This window comes from Eubalaena glacialis, chromosome 19 (assembly GCF_028564815.1).
Source record: "Eubalaena glacialis isolate mEubGla1 chromosome 19, mEubGla1.1.hap2.+ XY, whole genome shotgun sequence".
Lineage (NCBI taxonomy): Eukaryota > Metazoa > Chordata > Mammalia > Artiodactyla > Balaenidae > Eubalaena > Eubalaena glacialis.
In genome coordinates this window covers 47,568,462-47,592,550 of record NC_083734.1, presented here as the reverse complement: position 1 = coordinate 47,592,550, position 24,089 = coordinate 47,568,462, and the positions used below count along the sequence as shown (strand labels likewise).

The 24,089-nt window shown below is 46.1% G+C and overlaps 1 protein-coding gene across 1 annotated transcript; it reads right to left on the bottom strand.

The window, feature by feature from the left end:
• Positions 1 to 458: 458 nt before the first annotated feature.
• MYL4 (myosin light chain 4) lies at positions 459 to 10,989 on the bottom strand. Its single transcript, XM_061175052.1, has 6 exons — positions 10,852 to 10,989; positions 7,983 to 8,010; positions 3,252 to 3,401; positions 1,619 to 1,792; positions 1,056 to 1,133; positions 459 to 487 (listed from the first exon to the last, which is right to left on the bottom strand). The coding sequence occupies exons 1-6, from the start codon at positions 10,972 to 10,974 to the stop codon at positions 459 to 461; spliced, it is 582 nt and encodes a 193-aa protein (XP_061031035.1). The 5' UTR covers positions 10,975 to 10,989.
• Between the last annotated feature and the right edge of the window lie 13,100 nt (positions 10,990 to 24,089).

Genomic DNA, 24,089 nt, shown 5'->3' with positions numbered 1-24,089 from the left:
GCCATGGGCCAGGCACCTGAAAGAAAGCACTAGATGTACAGGGCTCTACCTCACTCTCCATACCCCAGCCCCTGATCGCAGACCCCACCCCTACCAGGACGGCACCAAGCCTGGGCAGGAGGGTGCAGGGGGTGGTCAGGGAAGGGAGAAAAGAGGAACAGGGTCAAGGGCACCTGGGACCTGGCTCTTCACACACAGGAGCCTATACCGGAGGCCCCTCCTGAGGGAATGGTCTTGCCTTGAGAGACCCCAGAAGAGGCAGGAGGATGTGACTGATGAAGGTCAAGGTCAGGTGCAAAGACCAGGGAGGGCAGGGGGCAGGGCAGGAGGTGACAGGAACACTAAGAGGGCAGGGGACTGATGGACGGGGCCAGGCTGTTCTCCACCCCCTGCAGTGCCCTGTGGGGCCCCAGAGGGACCCCGAAGGAGAGGCTGCACTCACCCTGGAGGGGTCTGCTTCACCCAGACATGATGTGCTTGACAAAGGCTGGGAAAGAAGATGGAAATCAGCCACTGCACTTGGCCCCTCTCAGCCCCTTAAACCTCTTCTCCCTGCTCTATACCGCCTGACCTCAAACCTTCCCAATACCCTTTCTTCAGATCATGATTCTTTCCCCCATTTAGGGTTGATGGGGAGAAGGTGGAAGGAAGGAAGAGACATAACCACTGCTCTGTGTCCATTCTCTGTGCTGGTACTTGACACAGATGAAATGAGCTACATTATCTCTGCCAATCCCCGCAACCTTGGGAAAGGGGCCAACATCACCCCATTGCTCAGATGAGAAAACCAAGGCTCAGAGAAGGTAAGTGACTTGCTCAAGGTCACACAGCTGGTATATCACAGAGCTATCTCCGAAATCCATGCCCCTTCCATTACACCATGATGTTCACTCCCAGGAGAGAAAAAGAACAATATCCACTGGGAGCTCACCAAAGCCCATGGGGTGCACATATTCCCTAGCTCCTGCATCTGTTCTGTCTGCAGCCCAGCCCAGCCCAACTGTACCCAACCCCCCATCGCTGCGTGACCGGGGAAGCGCAGCATGAGCCAATACCTTCGTAATTGATGCAGCCATTGGCATCCTCCTGCCCTGCTAACAGCTGCTCCACTTCAGCCTCAGTCATCTTCTCTCCTGGGGCGGGAGGCAGTGGGCACTTAATTACAGATGGGCAAAGGAGGCACAGGCCAAACCCAAGCACCCCCTTGAGTCTGATGGCTCAAGACTTCCTGGATGTAGGAAGTGGCCATACCAAAGCTCCCCCAGAGGCTTTGGAGGGTGGAGCCAAGGGTCTTAAGGCCGTTCCTAGTTCCCAAGGTCTCTCCCTCTGGCTACAGCCACCAGTGGGTGAGCAGACCAGGGCCCCAATGACTGAGGCAAAGACAAGGACAGGAGCCCTGGGTCCCACCTCTCAGGCCTCACCCCTGCTCGGCCAACCTGCTCTCCTCTCCTTCCCACCCTGCTGAGCAAACCCAGTTGGGGAAGCAAGAGAGGCCTGGATCAGGATGTGATCCTCAGGACGCAGGGACCCCCATGTCTCCCCAACATATGCCACTCGGGCACTTCCCACGCCTCTGTTCCCCCTGCCCTTGGGCTCCACCTGTGCCCAGCTGGCATACCCAGGGTGGCGAGGACGTGGCGAAGCTCGGCGCCCATGACCGTGCCGTTGCTCTCCTTATCAAACACGCGCAGTCCCTCCACGAAGTCCTCGTAGGTGCCCTGCTCTTTGTTGCGGGAGATGTGCTGCAGGATGGGCAGGAACGTCTCAAAGTCCAGCATCTTGGCATTCATCTCTTCCGGCGGGGACGGGGAAGGAAAGGGGATTCGACGTTAGCTCGAGGGAGCAGAGGGTCAGGAGGGGTCTCACCCGGCTCTGCCAGGCTAGCCCATCCCTGGCAGCACCCAGAGCCCAGCCGCCGCCACTTCTGGGTGGGGCACCCCGTCAGCAATCCCGGAGGGCTCAGAGGCCGGGGAGCCAGGCAGGAGCTGGCGCTGGGCACTCCTCTCAGTGAAAGGACTAGGGCAGGAGGGAAGAGGGACCGTGACTCCACCCAGACCTCTGAGCTCCAGGTGGCCAGCGGGGCAGGGAGCTGAGGTGGCAGCAGTAGGCTTTGAGGGGCCCCAAGGGCCACACAGCGCAGGCCTCACATTCACAACTTAGATTTCTGACACGTGACAGACTCCCAGTCACAAGGGTAAACTGACAAAATTGCAAAAAGAAAATTCTGCATAACTCCAAATTTGGGTCCCATCACTAGACCACACTGCCTGGAGCAACTCTGAATCAATCATTTTTTAAAATGTGTGATTCTTGTGTGACTAGCACCCTTCTCCCACATTGTCATGTGTTAAAAGCTTTAATTTAATAGGGGTAAACCATTTTTAAATACCCCAAATGTTGGCATTGCTTTCTTTTATAACCCAGGAACCTCCCACAATGGAAGTGCCCAGATATCTTTCGACCTCTGAGAAGCCCTGCTGACACCGGTAGGCTCCTGGTCCTCTGGCCCTTCTGGCCCACATCCTTCACCCCCCACCGGTGTCTTCACCAGCAAGAGCAGGAGGGGAAGGGGCCAGAACCAAGGAAGGGGGTAGAGCCAAAATGGGGCCCAGGAAGCCTCCAGAGATGGCCCACCCTGGCTGGGGGCTCCTGCCCGGGTCTGCCTGGCCCCGTCCTCTCAGAAGGACATGTGTGTTAGGGTAGCTGTTAACTTGACTGCCATGGTGACAGGTGACATTCACAAATGTTGCCACTTGCACCACTTTCTAAACTCTCATTCACCACAATCTATCAAATGCAAACGAGTGAAAGAAGCATCGTTATAGAGCTAATCTTGAGTCTGCTCTAATTTATATTAAATGAATAATTGGCAATCCTCAATGATCTAACCATCATTAGAAACAGGACAGCTCAGTGCTGTGACACCTCGACCACAATTTGCTCGTGGGGAAGACGGGGCCGCTGGTCAGTTATCAGCTTCCCTCCAAGCTTCCCTGCTCCATGTCCCTGGCACCCTCGGTGTCAGAGGAAGACACTGAAGAAGTAGAATGTCGCTCTTCCTCCCCAGGAGCTCCCGCCCTCATGGGGAAAACAAGAACAAGCCCAAGTCACACTCTTCGAGGGTCAACTAAGTGCTAGGCGCTTCCAGGTAATTCTAGCAATGGGAGGAGGGTAACCTGGGGAGGGTAGGTTGGTCTTGAAGGGAGAGAGCCCCAGGGGCGGCGGGGAGACACCACGAGGCCCACGCTGACCTTCCGGCTTGGGCTTGCCCAGGACACGCAGCACCTCGGCGTTGGTGGGGTTCTGGCCCAGGGCCCGCAGCACGTCCCCGCACTGCCCGTAGGTGATCTTCAGCTCTCCAGTCGGGGTCCGGTCAAACAACGAAAAGGCCTCTTTGAACTCTGCAGAGAAAAGACTGGCTGCAGCCCCTGGGGCCAAGCGAAGGCGGTGGCTGGGGACTGACTGGCCTCCACCCGCGCTGAAGAGCGTGTCAGCGTGGTTGATAAAATATTTCAGTATTTCCCTGCAGCCATCATCCCAGCCGCTCCCTGTAACCCATCCCCACCCCATCTTCTGACAACTAAAGAAGCATCCTGGAGCCCCACGACCTGTTCCAGCGCTGGGCCTGGGATCTCTTCCATGGATCCCTTGTCACATCATTTGAAGTCTCCCCTGCCCCCGCCCCTCCCATCCACCCATCCTTCCCTTTGCAGGTGAGGTGGCTGACTGTTGAAAGAGGCAGGGAAGTGAAAAGAGCAGTGGCTGAGGAGTCAGGATTCCTGGGTTCTCCTCTTGGCTCTGCCAAGCAGCCCTGGGCTGGGTCTCAGTTTCCTTGCGCACGCACAGAAAGTAAGGCTCCACCCCACCCCCTCCCAGTTACTAGGAGTGTCAAAGGAGGTGGCAGTGTGTGGAGGCACTTTGCAAAGTGATAAGACCTGTTCAAAAGTCAGCTAATATCAGTTCTGCCTGTTCCAGGCTGAGAGGGGGCTCCCAGGCGGGACAAGGTGACCTCGTGGAAACAGTCAGCCCGCCCCAGCGCTACCACTGACCCGCAGGTGGCCTCGGGCAAACTCCTAACTCCCATGGGCCCTCTGTTTCTTAGCTCTAAGTAAGGATACAGTGTCCACCTGTGTGGGCTGCTGGGGGGATTACAAAGCACTCCAAGCATGGTGTCTAGCATGTGGTCAGGGAATCAACAAATGGTTGTTATTATTATATTTCCTAGTTCTGGAGCCAGACTCCCAGAAGGTTCCAGGGCAGGTGTCCAAGGGGCAAGGCTGAATGAGGGCACTCCTGGGCCCTTTGCAAAGAACCTTAATTCCTAATCAATTTGGATTCAACCAACTCGTCACTGGGAATAATATGGACTGGGTATGGCATTGAAATTACCTTATGCTACCCGCGAAGAAACGGTTTACTAAGCAGATTAACAATATAAACCTAAGAAGAATGTGTGAACTACTTAGGAGAAAAGCTGCTTTTAATCCTCTCTAAGCACTTTAGAAACACTTATTTCCTTTGATGCTGCATATGGATTATTTACAAATCATTCCACATATCAAAGCAGGTTCCCCAAGACATTTACCTGCCACTCTTTATTAGGCTTTGTATGAATTTCAAAGATATAAAACTGCATGTCTTTCAAATTACTAAATAATTGAGTTCAAATTCTGTTTCCATTGCTTAGTAGCTGTGTGACCTTGGGCAAGTAAATATTTAACCTCTATAAACCTCTTCTCTTCTATAAATGGCACCTACCTCATAGGGTCCTTAAATTACATTCAAATACAATACAATAATGTACGTAAAAAACCTTAACTCTGTGTCTTAACACAGAGTAAATTCTCCAACAATGCTGTTAGTAATCTCTTACTGAGTTTAATCCCAATTTTACCACTTAACTGTGTGATCTTGGCCAAGTCACGTAACCTCACTGAACTTTGTCCGCTGTCAAAAGGAATAGCACTGACCTCACAGATTTGTTAGAACAATTTAATTTTTTTTTAACTTTTAAAGTAATTAGCATGGCTTCTGGCACAAATTCATTGTTCAGTAAATATGGTAGTTGAATCTGAACTCAGACTTTTTGATCTTCCCCTAATTCATTCAGAAGAGTGAGGGCAAACTTAATAAAAGTAGGAGTCTCCACTTAAAAGAAGAATGATATTTAATAGAAGGATGGAACAGGAGGGAAATAATAAGAATAATGACCTATGATTTGAGCACTTACTGTGGGCCAGGCTCTGAGCTGATAACTTTGCATGAATTATCCCATTCATCTTTACAAAGACTTTATGCTATAGCTATTATTATCCTCATTTATAGGCCACTGCAGATGTGACTTCCAGCCAACTATTAAGGAAACCAAGTGAGGAAGAGGAGGAGGAGGAAGAGGCCTGCTATACCAGCTAATGTTCCAGACTGCTGGGAAGGCTGGTATGCACATAAAAACCAAACACTGAAGTCTAGGATAGCTACTAGGAGGAAAACAAGGCCAGTGTGATCTCGAGGTATATGAGAGATGAAGTTCATTGTCCCAGAAGAAACTTCTGAAAGATCTGTAGTAGGGAGCTGCCTGCTAGAGCAGTGAACAATGGTGGTGATCCCTTTCCAGAAGGATATGGAAATATGGACCAGAGAAGGAAGTCAGGACTTAGAAACTAATTCCTATGAGAAAATAAATAAATAAAAGAAATTGGAGCCATATCACCTGGAGATCATAAAGCTAGGAAGGGATTTGATAACTATCTTCAAATAGATGGAGGGTATCTAGAAGATGCTGAATAGAGTCACAGAATTTCTGAATTGAAAAGAACCAAATACCCTCACTTTGCAGATAAGAAAATCCAGGTTTAAAGAAGTGACTTGCTCTAAGTCTCATGGCCAATAGTGGCAGATTTAGGGCTAATATCAAAGTCTCCTGGTTGCAGATAACGTTCTTTCCAGCAAAACAGGAGAAAACCATCTTCAGTTTCACCAAAGAGCAAATGAAGAGATAGGAATAAAATTAAAGCAAAAACAATTCCAATCCAACCTAAGGAACAATGCCTTCAAAGTCAGAGGGATGAAAGGCTGGAATGAGTTAGGCCCCAGCCCTGAAAATCTTCACGGAGAAAAGAGGCAACCAGCTGTCTCAGTTGGCTTTGACCAGGATTCCCATTTGGGAAATGAAAATTTTTTATCATTAGTTGATTTTCTAGTCCTCATGGGTACCACTGTGTTTGTATATACACTGAGTACATATTTAACTAAAATGCATTAAAATTTATTTTAAGAATTTCACAGCACTACAAACTATTGATGGAAAGTGAGTGTCCACAGGGTATTGCAAAAATGGAGTCGGACTCAGTTCACTTGTTTCAAAATGCATCTGCCATCTCTCATGCCCTATTGGTGGGTAACTGGCATCACTTTTTTGGAGGGAAACTTGACAATAACTATTAAAATGCACATATCCTTTGACTCATTGCTAGGAAGATCCCCTGGGGAAAGCATTATTTCCCCCAACTGGAAACAACCTGAAGATCTTCTATCAATGTGGGCCTGATTGGATTAAAAGGTGCATCCACGTGTGAGAATCTATATAACTGTTTAAAAGAATGAGGTAGAACTGTTGGTGTTAAATATAAAAAGATATTTAAATATATTATTAAATAATACTTACCATGTTATACATTGTTAAACCCAAATATGTATTAAATAAAAGATGCAGGACAGTATGCACGACATGACTCAATTTGTATAAACTTTACACATACATACATACATACTGGTATAACATTATATATTTTTTTATCAAAGGATACATAGACCTATTAACAATGATTTTTTGGGGAGAGGGGATCAGTATGAGAGGAAAGCAAGGGGAAAATATTTTTAATTTTCTTTATTTTTAGGTAGTATATGATTTTTTTTTACCATATTCATGGATTAGTTTAATTTTTAAAATATAGTCCATGCTTAAAATCAAGGGGTTGAATCGGGTGACCTTTCAATTCCTATGATTTTATGTCCAGGAGGCATTTGGTGGGGGAAACAAAGGGATAAGTTGCAATGAGGGTGGATCCCAGCTGTAAAGTAGATATCACTTGATGAAACATTTCATTCTCAAAACACCAGACTCCTACAGAAGAGGGCTGAGGGGCAACAATTAAGTTGGAGGGTGGGAGGTCTCGAGGCTTGTCTTGAAGCTACCTTAATAATACTTATATTAAGTTGAGAAAACAAATTGTCTTCATCAAAGAGGGAGAAGGGCTGATGGAGATCACAGGTGGACTAAGGCACCCTCAAGTCACCGCTGGTCCTGCCACCATTAGGGGGTGAGCATCTTGGCAGACTTCAGGATGCAGGGAGAGGGAGCTGGTAACCTAAGGAGGGCTTTCCAATAACAAACCAGAAATGAGGGCTTCTAAATATCTCGGATAGGAGATTATAGAGTGGAGGAAAAAAAGACATTTTTGCTGTGCATCTATTATGTTCCAGGCAGTCTGGCAGAGTAGTTCAGAACTCAAGTCTGGAATCAGATTGCCTGAGTTAGAATCCTGGCTCCACCACCAACTGTCTGTGTGAGACTGGGCAAGCCACCCAACCTCTCTGTGCCTCAGTTTTATCACCTGTAAAGTGGGGTGGTGATAGTCCCTACCTCACAGGTGAGAATTAAATAAACTAATCCACGTAAAGTGCTTAAGTAATAACATGTGGTAGGTGAAAGTGAACAGAGAACACACCTATACTTGCTATTTTGCATAACTGTTTTCCAGTCACGCCTTTGTGTACCCTGACTCAAATACGGGTTTGCAATGATAAAGATGATGATGTTGATGGTGATGGTGGTGACAGTGATGATGGTGATTGTGATGGTGGTGATTATGAGGGTGGTGATGGTGATGGTGGTGATTACTATTATGGTGGTGACAACAACTCCTCCCCAGGAAGCGCAACAGAGAGAGTGTGGTGGGATAGGTGGGGTTGCTAGTACTCACCTTCGATCTGGTCAGCAGTGAAGTCTATCTATGGAGAGAAACACAGAGGAATGAGGGCTGGGACTGCTAAAGCCTTCCAAAGGGAAGCAGAAGCGGCTTCCGCAGCAATCCGGTCACCTCCAGCAGACACTGATGAGGACGGAAGGAGACTATGGGCTGAGAGTCAAACACCGGCCTCCTGACAACTGGGCCACAGCTGACAGGCTGTCAAATAATGCAGCCTCCAAAGCTCTCTCAGGACCACTTGTTAAGTGATGGCTCCAAATGAGAGGGAAAGAGAAACACTCTGAATAACTCTAGAACCCACACTGACTCCCTATTATAATTCCTTTGGGTCGAATGTAAATTCCGTCCCAGCGGCTGTAAACAGCCCTCACATCCACCCCTTCAGTCTCTCCCCTTTCTACTTGATGCTGACTTTCAACCCACCTCCTTCAACAAAGCCTTCCCTCACCCCCTCCATCCCAGCCCCTCCTTCGGCACACATCCCTCTCGGGCGGGCCCTGGATGCTTCCTAACTGTTTTCCTGTCATGCCTTTATGTGTACTGGGACTCCTTGAAGCCAGGGTCCCGGCAGGGCAGGGGATTTGCCAGAAAATGCCTGGCATAGAGTAGGCACTCAAAATATATTTGTTGAGAGGAGTAAATTTTGGGTTTTCCCCCCTAAATTCAAATCTGAGTACAGGAGAAGAAGGTGGAAGGCTCTGAAGATGAATGACAATGAACAACCATGAGTCATTATTTTAATTTAGGATCTTGCATGTTACTTCATGGTCCTTATCTACCACCACCACCCCCTCAAATCCTCTCTCCGCTGGTGGTGGTAACCAATCCCGGAGCATCTTCTTTGTGTGCCACCCTCCTAGACCGGATTCTGCTCTCTGTGCCCATCTGAGGCTGACCTCGTTAATGAGGACCACTGGAGGTGGCCGGAACGAGCTAGGAGAGCAGGAGAGGGGTTACACCGTGTTGGGAAGAGAACTGGCTGTGCCCAGGAATGGACTTTGCCGAAGGAGTAGGGGAGGGTTCGTCAGAAAGTTAAAGAAACCCCCTAAATGGGGTAAAGGATGCTTTGAATGAACCCTCTGGGGAACGGTGCAGTTTGCCTTACTTTGCGATGCTTTAAGCCCCAGGATTAAACGTTGTAAGAGAAATTAGTATAACAACATAACATCTGAATATATGGTCATAACCACACACATTGGGCTTAAGTTTACTTTTGCTCTATTTTTGAGCAAAGAATCTTCTAAGCAAAGGAACTGGGTAAAGTATAATAATAGTGAAAATAGTCTTCATGAAAAATACCTAATTTTTTTTTCCACTTTAAAGCAATTTCAACAACTCCCAGAACCGGAAAATCCAGACATGGAAAAGAGAATTGCAACCAGATGTGAGAAATTGGGGAAGGTGGGTGGATGGAGGGAAGTGAGAGGCCAAAGAGAAGGAACTCGGATGATACCACTAGGCAGCTCTTGTCCAGACTAGGCTGTCCCACGGGAACAGTGCGTTGTCAGAACAAATCAGAGATCCAGGTTTCCTGAAGGGGGAGATCGTCAGCTTTTCTTGCTAGGCTTTGCCCAGAGAGGGAGCGATGTATGACCTAGAAAACCTTCAGGTACTTTCAAGGTCTTACCCTGTGCCTCAGTTTCCCCAGAATGTCCCATCTCTTGGCCAAGCCAGTTCTGCTTAAATTCCGCCCCTTGTAGGGACTACCATAGATCAACCCCAGGGTTCAGTGGCAGGGTCTCCCAGGGCTGTGGGTACTAGGAAGTATCTTGAGAGAGCCAGGGAGGGTCATCCAGTTAGAGCTCTGGGGGCTAGTTTCTCTTTCTCTTTGTCACAGAACCAGGTCCTGAGCTCTAATTTTGATCTGATTCCTCACCACCCCCAACCCCGCCCTGAGGCTGATATACCCAAGGGCCCACCACTCCCAACCTGCTATTAATAGCCCTTCATACCAGTAGCCACTTGACCTCTTACATTCTGGTGCCAAAGCTTAAAACTGCTTCAGTCTCCAGAGGCCTCTGACCCCCTCCTTCATTGGCCCATCCCCTCCCCGTTCCGTTCCTTAAGCAGCTGGGCCAGATAGCTGGGAGGCCTAAAATGACTGAGTCAGCAGGCAGGGTCTACACCAGCTCCAAGGAGAGGAGCCTTTCAGGGCGAGGGGAGCGCGGTGGGGCAGAGAGGGAATAGGGCTGTGGCGGCAGAGGGAGCCTGGCCCAGCTCCCACACCAGGTTAGAAAGAGGGTCTCGGCCTGGGCTAGGCTAGGCCACTGCATGCTCCAGATAGAAGCCCAGGCTAAGGGTACAGAAGGAGGGGTCCACCTGGTTGGGGAAGAGGAGAGAGAAGCAGGCTCTTCTCATCTTATCTAGGGCCTCCCTGCCCTCACCACCCACCCAGTGCAAGGGTCTTTGCAGGTGAAGCCTTTCCCAGACCCCAGCACCCAGAGAGCAGGGCTCCCTCGCTCTTTATATCACCTACTCCCAGTTACACCGGAAGTTATCATTCTGTGTCTGTTCTCCATAAGAAATCACACAGTCTTTTTTACTTCACTATGGTGGTCCCCACAGTGCCTTAAAGAAAGTTTAGGTGGTTGGTTGGTTGTACTTCCCTGCCATTTCCAACTTTGCTGGGCAAATTTGGGATGACAGAGCAGGGCTTCATCAGACAGAGCAGAAAAGCCTGCAATCCAAAATAGCCCTCACCAGCCCCAGCACCTGCTCCACGCCCCATGGGATTGTGAGTGGGGGATGGACACCGCAGCCCTCACCCCGGTCCAGCCTCCATGAAGTAGATCTCTGAGCTCCAGGGCTAAGAGGACCCTGAATGTCATGCCCACCCCCATCCCAGTGGCTGAGGTTCACTTACCTTTACACTCTTGGGATCAAAGGCAGGTTCCTTGGGGGGCTCAGGAGGTGGGGCAGAGGCCAGGGCTGGGGCTGAGGCTGCCTTGGCCGCTTCCTTCTTAGGCTCAGGCTTTTTGGGAGGCATGTTGTCTTGTTGGGCTCTTCCGCAGAGCTGGGACCTAGGAAGGAATCAAGAGATGCGGCGCCCAGGAGATGAGACGGGAGACTGGGCTGCCTCCCGCCCCTTTTATCCTGGGCAGGAGCCCCCACGGAGGGGCTGGGTGATCGCAAGAGCAACTGCTGCTGACTATAAAAGGAAGAAACACCAGCAGGGTACAGCTGACAACTGTGCATTGTCACCAGGTTTGGGGCTACCAGCCCCCTCCCCCCTCCCCCTCCCCCTCCCCCCTCCCCCTCCCCCTCCCCCCACACCTCACACTCCTCACGACCTCCACCTCTGGGTCAGGCTGACCCCTTCCTGCCAATCAGTGGACACCCAGAGGGGCCAGGGAAACAGACCCTCTCAAAAATGCCAGAGTCCAGCCAGAGAGATGAGCTGACTTGAGCAGTTGATAACCCTCACACAAAGCCTAGGGGAGGGCGAGGCTTTTTTTAGTCCCTCCTGAACAGAGGCAGCCCACTGCACATTCCTTTTAAGCCAAGATCCTTTAAGCTGAGAGCCACTCTGGGGCCTCAGCTCTGCCCTGAGGTTCAACTCTCCGGCCTGGCACCCTGAAGCAACAGCTGGTCCGGACAGCTCACACTGTCCCACACCCTCCCAATCCACCGGGTAAAGCCCTGCATCTCCCAGAGCAGGCTCCCCGGGAACTCCACAGACCTCAAATCCCTGGGTCCACCCCACAGCTTCAATCATTCATTCAACAAATATTGAGCACATAACTTGTGCCCAGTGGAGCCAGGGTGAGAAGCAGAGAGGTTGGCTGAAAGTCGATGAGACTGAAGGTCAGGAAACATGGGTCTCATTTTTATATACTGTACCTCTAACTCATTCTGTGCCCCCTGGATGTGTGTGTGTGTGTGTGTGTAGTACTTACTGTGTATCAGGCACTGGTAGTTAAGTGCCATTCATACAAAATCTCCTTAAATCTTCACTGCAGTCCTATAAGGTAGATATTATTACTCCCATTTTACACATGAGGAGATTGAGACTAAAACTGGTCAAGTAACAAGGCCACTCAGCTAATTAGCTATAAACTGGGATTAGAACCCAGGTGCGTCTGATTCTAAAGTTTGTGCCTGAATCGTTGATATTATAATCCCATGGGGGGGGTGGGGACACATATATATTTGTGGGTTCATCAGGTAGGTCAGGATGAATACCATTAAAATGTTAACAGGAGACACCCCTAAGGACACAAAGGGTAAGGACAGGAGGATGACAGCAATTTGCAGTTTTTACTTTTTTCACTTCCTGTATTAATGGAAGTCTTGACAACGAGCATGTACTGTTTTTATTTAAAAAAAAAAAAGTTGAAAGTCAAAAAAAAATGTTCAGAAAAACAACAACAAAAAGCTTACCCACTGCACAGAATTGCTTTGAACTGAATTGTATGGCTCTACATTTCAGAGGATGAAGAGAAATAAAGCTGAGAGAAGCAGAAAAGTCACTTTGCCTTTCTAGGTTCAGTTTCCTCTCCCATAAAACAAGATTGCTAGGGACTTCCCTGGCCGTCCAGTGGTTAAGACTTCACCTTCCAATGCAGGGAGTGCAGGGTTCCATCCCTGGTGGGCGAACTAAGATCCCACATGCCTCGAGGCCAAAAAAACAAAACATAAAACAAAAGCAATATTGTAACAAAGTCAATAAAGACTTAAAAATATATATTAAAAAAAAACAAAAAAAACCCCAAGATTGCTAGACCACATAATGCCTGGTGCCCTGGAGCCCACATCTGCCCATTCTCTGGGTTCCCTAAGCACAGGCTCCAGGTCCCACATCTTTCAGAGCCAAAAGGGCCCTTAGAGATCGTCTCATCCCGTCTGGTGTGACAGGTGAGGAATCTAAGGCCCAGGAGACTTCGGAGCTACGGCGAGACGTTCAGCTCTTCACAGGCGGAGCTGCGCCAGCTAAGCCCGGCTGCTCGTGTGCGGTGCTCCTACCCCACCCTGCCCGTCCCGGACCCTATACGTGCTCTCACCGCTGGCGAGCAGAGAAGCCTTCAAAGAAAACTGAGGCAGGAAAGGGTGGCAGGTCTTGCCCAAGGGGACCCTAGAGCAAGACCAGGACGCAAACCCTAGGCCAGTCCTGGTCCTGGGCTGGTCCGGCAGCTCCTTGGCTCTTTTCCCCTCCCCCCTTCCCCTCTCCAGCCTTCTCTTCCTTCCGACTCCTGGTCCCCTGCTCCCGCGTGCCTCTGCTTCCACCCTTCAGTATTCTTCCTGGAGAAGTACTACCTCCTTCCCCAAGGGGGTTGGGAGCTCAGTTTGTTGGTGATGAGGAAGGAGGAAAGAGGAAGCCCAGCCTCTCCTCTTTCTCTACCCCCACCCGCATCCCCGTCCTGGACAAGGTGCAGAGACACCCACAGTGTAGAAAGCTGTAGGCCAGAAGCTGCGAGAGCCAGACACTACTAGTTCTGACTGTCAGTCGCTTCCCCTCTCTGGGCCCCAGCTTCCTCATCTCTAAAGTGAGAGATAATCAGGAGCTTTCAGTGTGTTCAACAGACACCTAAGGCTTCCTTAGCTTGCTTCTGGCTGTCAGGGACACAGAGGGGCCAGGTCTTGGGGCTCCCCCATCCCCTGCCACTTCAAGCAGCACCACTCCTAGGTGTTTTATATACTGGAGGTCCCATGGTCATTTCGTAGGAAATAGTTCCATGGTTTAAAAGTTCAAAAATAACCAGTGAATGAGATGTTGAATAGAAAAACAAGGTATTCTAATCATTCTATGAAGAAATATGATCCCCACAAGACAGGCAGCTGTAACTCTGTCTTTTCCTTTCTTTTCTTTTTCTTTCTTTCTTCTTTCTCCTCTTTTTTTTTTTTTTTTTTTTATTTAATTCTAAGGCGAAACAAAATATCCAGACTGCTTGGGAACAGAGCTCTGAGGTTAGAAAACTGGGAACGCAGAATGGGGCTGGGGGATCTGAAAACATGGAAAGACTGTGGACTTTAGAGGCAGACAAGCATAGGTCTGAATCCTGGTTTTGCCATTTCTAAATCTTGGGCCCAGGACCCTCAGGACCTTTAACAGTACACATTTCCTTCTCAAGTTGTTGTGAGATTTGTATGAAATAATGTTAGTTAGACACCACAAACCATCTCTGGCATATAGGAAACAATCATAGCTGTCAATTTCACTTTGTTTTCGGAGCCAGAGGAAGCTAGAGGTGTGCTCTGGTGTCTCAGGATTCCCGGAAGGAACACCAGGAGAGGGGCCCACAGGAGGGAGGGACGAGTAAGGTGGCCGTGGCTAACTTGACTGTAAGGTGTGGGTTTAGGAAGGAGAAAGAGGTGGAAGGGAACGGGGGAGGGGAAGGGCGGCCACTGGGTACCCACAGTGTGAAATATTTGTGGCTCAGAAAGCATGTAACTGGTCCCTGGGGCCCGGCAGCCTGACTGTCAGCGACACTCAGACAAGGAACCTGCCTGCCTGAAACCTCAGTGGGGGAGGAGATGCTCCTCAAATCAGTTTCTGATTCTCTTTAAGCAACCCCAGCTAAAAAAGTGGCTGGCACTTCAGAAGCTACTAGAGGGGAGCTGTGGTTTCCCTGAAGGAGCTGTGTCGAGAATCAAGATACCTGACACTAGCCTTGTTATTACTAAAACCCATGAGGCCCACAGTTCATGAGACCCCCAAGAACTGGAGTCAGAGCTTTCACTTTCACTTTCTGCTTCACGGCCACTGACTTTCACCTTCCAATTTCATCCACCTAGAGTACCCTTCACAGGACCTAGGGCAGGGTTGACCAATCAGAGCAAAGGAAAGGAAGAGAGCCGGAAGGAAGAGGCAGGAGTATAAAGAGGCAAGCATAGTAGCAGGTACTGGTAGCCTAACTACTGCCTCTGGGGAGGCATCGAGTGGTCCCCAGCCAGAGCCGCTCCAGCCACTTGAATGCTGCCACTGGAAGAACCTCACACTCAGTAGATGGAAAACGCAGAACAGAATTTCACACCAATCAGCTTACACCACATGTCAAATCTGGACAAACGCACAGAAGAGAACTGACATCAGCCCTCCTTTGGGCTGGGCTTCCACACACTCACACGTCCTCCTCCCTTCACCTCTAACCATGTAGGGCCTGTGTCCTGCCTGCCTGGGATCAAATGATGCTGACAGCATGCCTGGCTGTTAATGCTTTGTTCTCGTCACCTCCCCCCGCCTCTTCCGGCCAGTGTCTCATAAGCTAGACATAACGGGGCAAAGCCCTGGCCAACACTACATTTATATGTCTCTGTAGAGGACACTGGGTAAATCGGGCTCTGCCGCAAGGCAGAGGTTAAGAGGGCCCACTCAGGAGTTAAGAGTTCTGGGTTAGAGTCCTGATTGATTTGTCCATTAGGCAAGCTGGTTAACTTCTTTCTGTCTCAGTTTTCCCGTCTGTAAAATGGGGCTGCTAATATAGCCTCACAGGGTGATTGTAAGGATTAAATGAGTTAATACAGATGCTACACTTAGAGCAGTGTCTAGCACAAAGCAAGTACTCAAAATCCTTAAGCTTGACTGAACCGGTGTGATGGCTGCTCCCTCTCCCAAGGTCAACGGCGAAAGAATTATAAACAGAAAACACCAAGAAATGAAGAAAACTGTGAGATACCCCTTGCGTGAAGGGGGGGCCCTGTTTTGAACTGGTGTGGTAAAGGGGTGGCTTTGGTTTACGGCAAGAGGTGGCCAGGCATGGCTGTGGAATGATAAAAAAAAGAAGAGGATCTCTGGGGTTCTCATCTGTCTTTTCCTCCGCCAGTGTCTTAGAACAAACAGGGATGTGCCATCACCTTCATGACTCAAACCGCTGATCCAGGTGCTGGTAAGAGTAACATCAGGGCACTGAGGATGCACTGTGCTTGTGAGGAGCCAATAAAAAATAGGAGGGGAAACTGAACTTTGGACAGTTGTTTCCCTTCCTCATCCCCTAAACTCTCATAGCAGGAGAGCTGCAATCTAAGAAGTACTTCCCCTAAGGTTGCTTCTCCCTTGGGAGGTGGGGGCAAAAGGTGAAGCCCTGACATGAGGAGTTATTTAGTGAGGTTGGGTCTGACTGACTTGGGACTTTTGGTGCTTGGGGTTCTCAGTCTTACGGCTCATTCACCCCTGACCCTCACCCCCTGAGCTAAATGGCACTGGTACACATTGCTGAACAGAGCAACCTACGTGCCCATGGGCCAAATAACAAGACAGGTGAGGAGCACAGCTAATTCAGATGGATACAACCCACTTGATTACAGATTGTACCTTAAGTAGAAAGATGACAACAGATAGACCAAGATTTTAAAAGTAGCATAATAAACATGCTAAAAGAGATAAAGGAACATATTACCAATATGACACCAGAACAAGAAAACATAAAGAAGAACCAAACAGAAACATCACATACAGAAAATTATAATAGTTGAAATAAGAGGGACTTCCCTGGTGGCGCAGTGGTTAAGGGTCCGCCTGCCAGTGCAGGGGACATGGGTTCGAACCCTTGTCCGGGAAGATCCCACATGCAGCGGAGCAACTAAGCCCGAGCGCCACAACTGCTGAGCCTGCGAGCCACAACTACTGAGCCTGTGTGCCACAACTACTGAAGCCCACGTGCCTAGAGCCTATGCTCCGCAACAGGAGAAGCCACTGCAATGAGAAGCCCGCGCACCGCAACGAAGAGTAGCCCCCGCTCGCCACAACTAGAGAAAGCCCGCGCACAGCAAAGAAGACCCAACACAGCCAAAAATAAATAAATAAATTTTAAAAAATAGTTGAAATAAGAAAAACAACTTTAGTAAAACAAGCAATATGTTAGGTATAGAAATAACTAAAATAGAGCACACAATAGATGTGAAAAGTAGCAGAATGGACACAACTGGGAAACATATTAGGGAACTGAAAGACAAAAGAGAGAATGTCTCCCAGAAGGAAAAAAGAAAGGCAAAGAAATAGAAAAGCTAGGACTTCCCTGGTGGTCCAGTGGTAAAGAATCTGCCTTCCAGTGCAGGGGATGTGTGTTCGATCCCTGGTCGGGGAACTAAGATCCCACATGCCACGGGGCAACTAAGCCCGTGTGCCACAACTACTGAGCTCGTGCTCCTCAACGAGAGCCCACGTGCTGCAAACTAAAGAGCCCATGCACTCTGGAGCCCTCACGCCACAACTAGAGAGAGAAAAAAACCCCACACGGCACAACTAGAGAGAAGTCCGCGCGCCACAGTGAAGAGCCCGCACCACAACGAAATATCCCGCACGCCTCAACAAAGACCCCTCATGCTGCAACTAAGACCTGATGCAGCCAAAAAATAATAATAATAAAGAAAAAAAGAAAAAATAGAAAAGCTAAGAAATATGGGGGATAGAAGGAGTACTGCTTTGTGATTTAGAAGGGCAATCAAGCTAAGTATACATCTGAAAGAAATCTCACATGAATTCATAAGGTGCATGAACAGGATGTCTGCAGCATGATTTGTGGTAGCAGGAGTTGGAAGCAATCTGGGTCTCCATCACTGGGAATGCCTGGGTAAGATGCACCATGCACCATGAAAGAGTGTGTAGCAGTTAGAAGCAAAGGATTAGATGCATACACAGAAGAAACATAGTGATAAGTAAGAAACTGAATAAGGTATAAGCCACGATAACATTTCTATAAATTAAAAATATATGCATACAATCTCACTGATATCGTATTGTATATGAACGAGCTAAAATTGAAGCTCCAAGGAAAGAAAATGCTTATTTGCGACTTAGCTAGATAGGTACAAGAATTTATGCTAAAACTGAAACTTCTCATAATGCAAATCAATACACATTTTTCTAACATAAACACACAGAATATTTTAATTATAATCAACAGTTCTATGTAAATTGGCTGCAAAAACGACAAGAAAAGTTTAAATGTTCTGCTGGTGTTAATAAATCTTAGAGTTGCTTTCCAATTTATGCAATATCTCTTTGAATTTCATGTTAATAATACTGATTGACACAAGAATTGGTAAATTTACTTAACTTGCACATAGTTGTGAAACTGACATGCTTTTGCTTCAAAGTCAAATCAATTCTAAAATGAAGCAATTTTTTCAATTTGGATGCAAATATTAAAAGAAAATGATTTTTTTGGTATTTGATTCAGTTACTGGAAAATTTTAAAGTATGTTTGGAACAACTCATGTACATGAATCTACTTTTCAACTGTGAATTTTATGAAATCTAAATACAGATCAAATATTTATGATGAAAATTTAGCATCCAAATTGAGATAATGCTATAAGAGTAAAACACACACTGGATTTTGAAGACTTAGGACCAAAAAAAAAAAAAAAGAATGTAATATATCTCCTTAGTAATTTTTTATTGATTACATCTTGAAATAACATTTTGGGTACACTAGGTGGAATAAAATATATTAAAAATCTTAAAATACATGCGTACTAGAAACATTACCTATTATTCAAGAACACACACAAACAAAAGAAATACACATTAAAAATATCTGATGGTTGCCTAACGTTGTAATGTTGAGCATCATTTAGATGGGAAGGGTAATGAGATAAAAGGGAATAAATAAACAATTAAACAAGAGAGGCCTTGCATGAACCATTGATGAAAGAAGGCTATAAATCAAGGAGCGTGATTAACCCAGAGTCCTCTGTATCTAAGATTCCTTGCCACCAAGGAAGGAGGAAAAAAGCAATGAGTCACCTGAAGTGTCAGAGACCCTTAAGGCCCAGAGCACCCAAGGTAAAGGCAGAAAAGGAGTAGAAAGGTGTCTAAAATCAAAATTTCAAGGACCATGGTAGCACCGGCTCTCAGGGCACTTAAATCAGGTCCTCAAACTTCGTTTCCTTGGCTGTTTTAGTTCAGGTGGAGAGTGCTACATGTGCTTGGCCTCATCACTCAACAGTCAGCCTAAATGGCTGAAGCTATTTTCTGCGCTGAGATCAAGGCAGTGCCGCCTGGAGACGTATCTGCCAACTGAACTGTGGGAGGAGGATGCTGCGGGGGCCCAACGACAGGTGGATTAGAGCCCGCCTGAGGACCGAAAGCAGAGCGCAGGACAGCTGGTGTTTGGCAAAGCGATTTACAGATGAAAAGCAGCAGAGAGCAAGTTGGAATCCTCACCAGTCATCCAAACTGCATTCTCCCAGACATCCTGACAGCTGCAAGGGGCTTTAGAGACCCAGAGAAAAGGGGGTGACTTGCCCGAGGTCACACTGTGAGTCACGGCAGACCTGGGACAAGAGCCCAGGACACTACTCTAAGGCGACAGTGGGAGCTGGAATTGCTGATAGGGGTTCCCTCTGGGAGAGGCCTGGCCCCCAAGGGAGCATGGAAGCAAGAAGGCGTCAATGAAAGAGCTGGCCTGGCGCCTACAGCATGGATGGCTCTCAGTAAGGAGGAGGTGATTCAAACTCCTAGCAGGCACTTGTTCTCAGCATTTGGGGATGTGCTTTCAATGCTAAAGATGATTCTCTTTTCTCGGTTTCCCTTTCCACCAGCTACTTCTTTTACTTCTTGAATTCTGACTTCCCCCCTAGCACTCCACTGGTGACTTGTCTGTGGCTAGATCTGTGGTCTTAGATATCTCTAGGCCTTCTCTGCTGTACTTACACCACCAAAGATATCACTGACCCTCCTCTCCTTTATCTACATTACTCTCATTCACTCATTCAACCAACACCTAATGAGCACCCACAGTGTGCAGGTATGTTTACTAAGATGAGTGAGAGGCCTCCGCTGGCCCCAAGGAGCTCACTGTCTGGTGTGGAGGATGCAGATATATAAACAGAGTTTTAATATAATGATAAATAGTCTCACAAAGGTTTTACAAGGTATAACATAACCCCAAAAAGAAAGCATTTAGTTCTACCTGAAAAATCTATATCTCCAGTGCCAGCTTCTTTCTTAAATTATTCAAGCTTCACATTTTCAATTGACCTTTGGACATTTCTCACCTGAGGCACTTCAAACTCAGTATGTTTTAAACCTAGCTTATCACCTATCTCCCAAATCATATACTTGTGACACAAAAACAAACCAAGAATAATAACAAAGTCTATTTAAGACCACTATGGTGTATACTCAAGACTGGAATAAATCAAGTCTGTGTTTAATCCATTGCAGTGCAATTTATTTAGAGAACAATGAAAGTCTCTCTAGAAACTACAAAAGGGAGAAATAAAGAATCTATTATTTGGTTGGTGTCCTCTCCAAATGATACAGATATTTTTTGTCTAGCAGTCAGACATATATGTCCCTTCTGAGGAAAAGTAGATAATAGCCAGTAAGATCATTCAATTAGCTCTTTTGGTTTGAAGTCTATAGTCACCAAGCTGCCTTCCGGTTAGAATCTTAATGCCCTCAGGAGAAGGAATTGGATAAGAATATTTCTTACTATAAATGAGTAATTCGGAACCATTTCCATTTTCCATCTTTTTTTCAGATTCAACCATCTAGGATCCTATCATAATAGAAATTTAGAGTTGCCTAGACTCCCTAGCAGCCTCTCTGCTGCATTCCTGGTCCCTACTCTCTCCTCCAATTCACACAATCCTCAGCTGTTAGCATAATCTTTCTCAAATTCCATTCTCATGAGGTCATTCCCCAGCTCAGTCACCACCAGCAGCTCCCTTGGTCTATTTTATCAGTCTAAAGTCATCAGCCTGGAACACAAAGCTTATCAACTGTCCCCAACACCATCATTTCAACCAAGTTTATACAGCCTCCGCTCCAAACAAGCTAATTTGCTTACCGTTGATCTCTTTACCTTTGAGTCTGCATAGCCCTCCTAGCCAAGATGCATCTTCTGATTAGCCTCAACTCTTCAGACACTGCCTAGACTTTAAATCCCTCAAGGACGTGTGGGCAAGGCCAGCATGTTCTCTGGGTCCAGAGAGGGGGAGTCAAAAAAGCATCAAGTTATGACCAATAAGAGATAAGTTAAGTGGTCAAATCATTCAATCATCAGATATTCCAAAAATGTTTATAGATTTATAATATTTAAATATATCTTCATATTTGTACAGCGCACTGTGCTAGGTGGTGGGGATATCATGGAAAGTCAAAGTCCCTGCCTTCAAGGAACTTACAGTAAACAAATACAATTAAAATTACCATACATATTATGAAGGAAAAGAATGACGACTCTGTGAGAGAGAACAATAGGATGGAGCTAATTCGAAAAGATACATGCACCCCAGTGTTCATAGCAGCACAATTTACAGTAGCCAAGACATGGAAGCTACTTAAGTGTCCATCAACAGATGAATGGATAAAAAGATATGTGTGTGTATATGTATGTATGTGTATATATATATATATATATATATAAAATATATAAAGGAATATTACTTGGCCATAAAAAAGAATGAAATATTACCATTTGCAGCAACATGGATGGACCTAGAGGATACTAAGTGAAGTAAGACAGAAAGACAAATATTATATGATATCTCTTATATGTGGAATCTAAAAAATAATACAGATGAATTTATTTACAAAATAGAAACAGACTCACAAGGCATAGAAAACAAACTTATGGCTATCAAAAGTGAAAGGGGAGGGAAGGGATAAATTAGGAGTGTGGGATTAACAGATGCACACTACTATATATAAAATAGACGAACAACAAGAATTTACTGTATAGCACAGGGAACTATATTCATTATCTTATAATAACCTACGATGGAAAAGAATCTGGAAAGGGCTTCCCTGGTGGCACAGTGGTTAAGAATCCACCTGCCAATGCAGGGGACATGGGTTCAAGCCCTGGTCTGGGATGATCCCACATGCTGAGGAGTAACTATGCCCGTGCGCCACAACTACTGAGCCTGCGCTCTAGAGCCCACGAGCCACAGCTACTGAAGCCCGCACGCCTGGAGCCTGTGCTCTGCAACAAGAGAAGCCACCACAGTGAGAAGACCACGTACCACAACGAAGAGTAGCCCCCGCTCACCGCAACTAGAGAAAGCCCGCGCACAGCAACGAAGACCCAATGCAGCCAAAAATAAATAAATAAAATAAATAAATTTATATATCTAAAAAAGAAACAGTTAAAAAAAAAGAATCTGGAAAGATAGATCTCTATCTATCTATATATAGATAGATAGATATAGATATAGATATAGATACCTGAATCTCTTTGCTGTACACCTGAAACTAACTCAATATTGTAAAGCAACTATACTTCAATTTTATAAAAAAAGAAAAAGATAGGATGAAGCTAATAATTTAGATTAGGTAGCACACGGAATATTCTGAGGAGGTGATATTAAGGCTGAGGCCTGAAGGATGAGTAGAATTTAACCAGTTAAAGAGAAAGGGAAAAGTACTTTAGGAAGAAGAAGTAATATTTGTCAAGGCTTACACTTTAATCACTCAGTCAATATTTTTTAAACGTCTACTAAATATGTAATGTTTTTCAAAGAACAATATAGAGAAATATAAGACTTGGCCTTCCCTTAGCGAGACAAGACATAAATAGAATAACCAATTGTATTAGTCTGCTCAGGATGCTATAACAGAATACCACAGACTGGGTGCCTTAAACAACAGAAATTTATTTTCTCATAGTTTGGAGGCTAGAAGTTCATGATCAAGATGCTAGCAAATTTGGTTTCTGGTAAGAGCTCTCTTCCTAGGTTGTAGTTGACTGCCTTCTCGTTATGCCCTCATATGACATTTCCATGGTGATGTGCATGCACAAGGGAGGGCAGTAGAGAAAAAGAGTGAGCTCTCTGGTGTCTCTTCTTATAAGGACACTAATCCTATTGGATCAGGGCTCCACCCTTATGATCTCATTAACCTTAGAGGCTCCATCTGCAAATACAGCCACACTGGGGGTTAGGGCTTCAATATATGAATTGGGAGGGGAGGGGGACACAAATATTCGGTACATAACATCAATCAATAAACAAAAAATAATAATAGGAACAGGTATAGCACAGGGAACTCTACTCAATGCTCTGTGGTGACCTAAATGGGAAGGAAATCTAAAAAAAGAGTGGCGATATATATATATAAAACTGATTCACTTTGTTGTACAGCAGAAACTAACACAACATTGTAAAGCAATTATACTCCAATAAAAACTTTTTAAAATAATAATAAGAACAGAATGAGTTTATTCTATTCATTCATTAAACAAATAAGAATGAATACCCATCATGTACAGGCATATCTTGTTTTATTACATTTTGCTTTGTTACCTTCTACAAATTGAAGGTTGTGGTAACCCTGCATCAAGCAAATCTATTGGCACTATTTTTCCAACAGCATTTACTCACTTTGTGTCTCTGTGTCACATTTTGGTAATTCTCACAATATTTCAAACTTTTTCATTATTATTATATTTGTTACGGTGATCTGTGTCCAGTGATCTTTGATGTTACTACTATTACTTGCTGAAGTATTTTTAAATTAAGGTATGTACATTTTTTTAGACATAATACTATTGCACACTTAATAGACTACAGTACACTATAAACATAACTTTTATAAGCACTGGGAAGACAAAAAATTCGTGTGACTTGCTGTGTTTTGATATTTGCTTTATTGTGATGGTCTTGAATACAACTCACAATATCTGCAAGGTATGCCTCTACCAGATGCTGTATTAAGGGTGGAGAATACATCCTGCAACAGGCAAACAAGGTTTCTGTCATGGAGCTTATAGGCTAGATAGGAAGTAATCACAGTAAAGGGTGATAAGAGTAATGACAGGTATGTTAGCACTCGAACTGTAGCAGGGATAGGCAACCTATCCCTGTATTCCAACTCAACAGAAAAAAATCTAAAGAAGTATATTTGGAGGATGGGCAGAGATAGCCAAGTGAAGAGTGGAATTAGAGTGTTCTGGACAGAGAGAGCAGTATATACAAAGACTCTGGGGCAAGAAAGTGGGTCAAGAAGTTCCATGTAGCTGGTGTAGGGGAGAGAAAAAAACCTTTTCCCTCTACCCTCTTATTTTCAGGGTCTGGGGCCCTGCAAATTAAACTGACAAAAGACGGGTTAACAGAATTTTAAAAAAACAACATTTTATTTACACATGCAACATGCATATACATGGGAGAATTCAGTGATAAGTGACTCAAAGAGGTGGTTAGAATTGGGGGCCTACC

Coding starts and splice junctions, on each gene's coding strand:
- MYL4 (XM_061175052.1), bottom strand. CDS start 10,974: ATGCCTCCCAAAAAGCCTGAGCCTAAGAAGGAAGCGGCCAAGGCAGCC. Junction 1,134..1,618: donor CCACGTCCTCGCCACCCTGG/GTATGCCAGCTG, acceptor CTCCCGCCCCAG/GAGAGAAGATGACTGAGGCT. Junction 488..1,055: donor TGGCTGCATCAATTACGAAG/GTATTGGCTCAT, acceptor CTTCTTTCCCAG/CCTTTGTCAAGCACATCATG.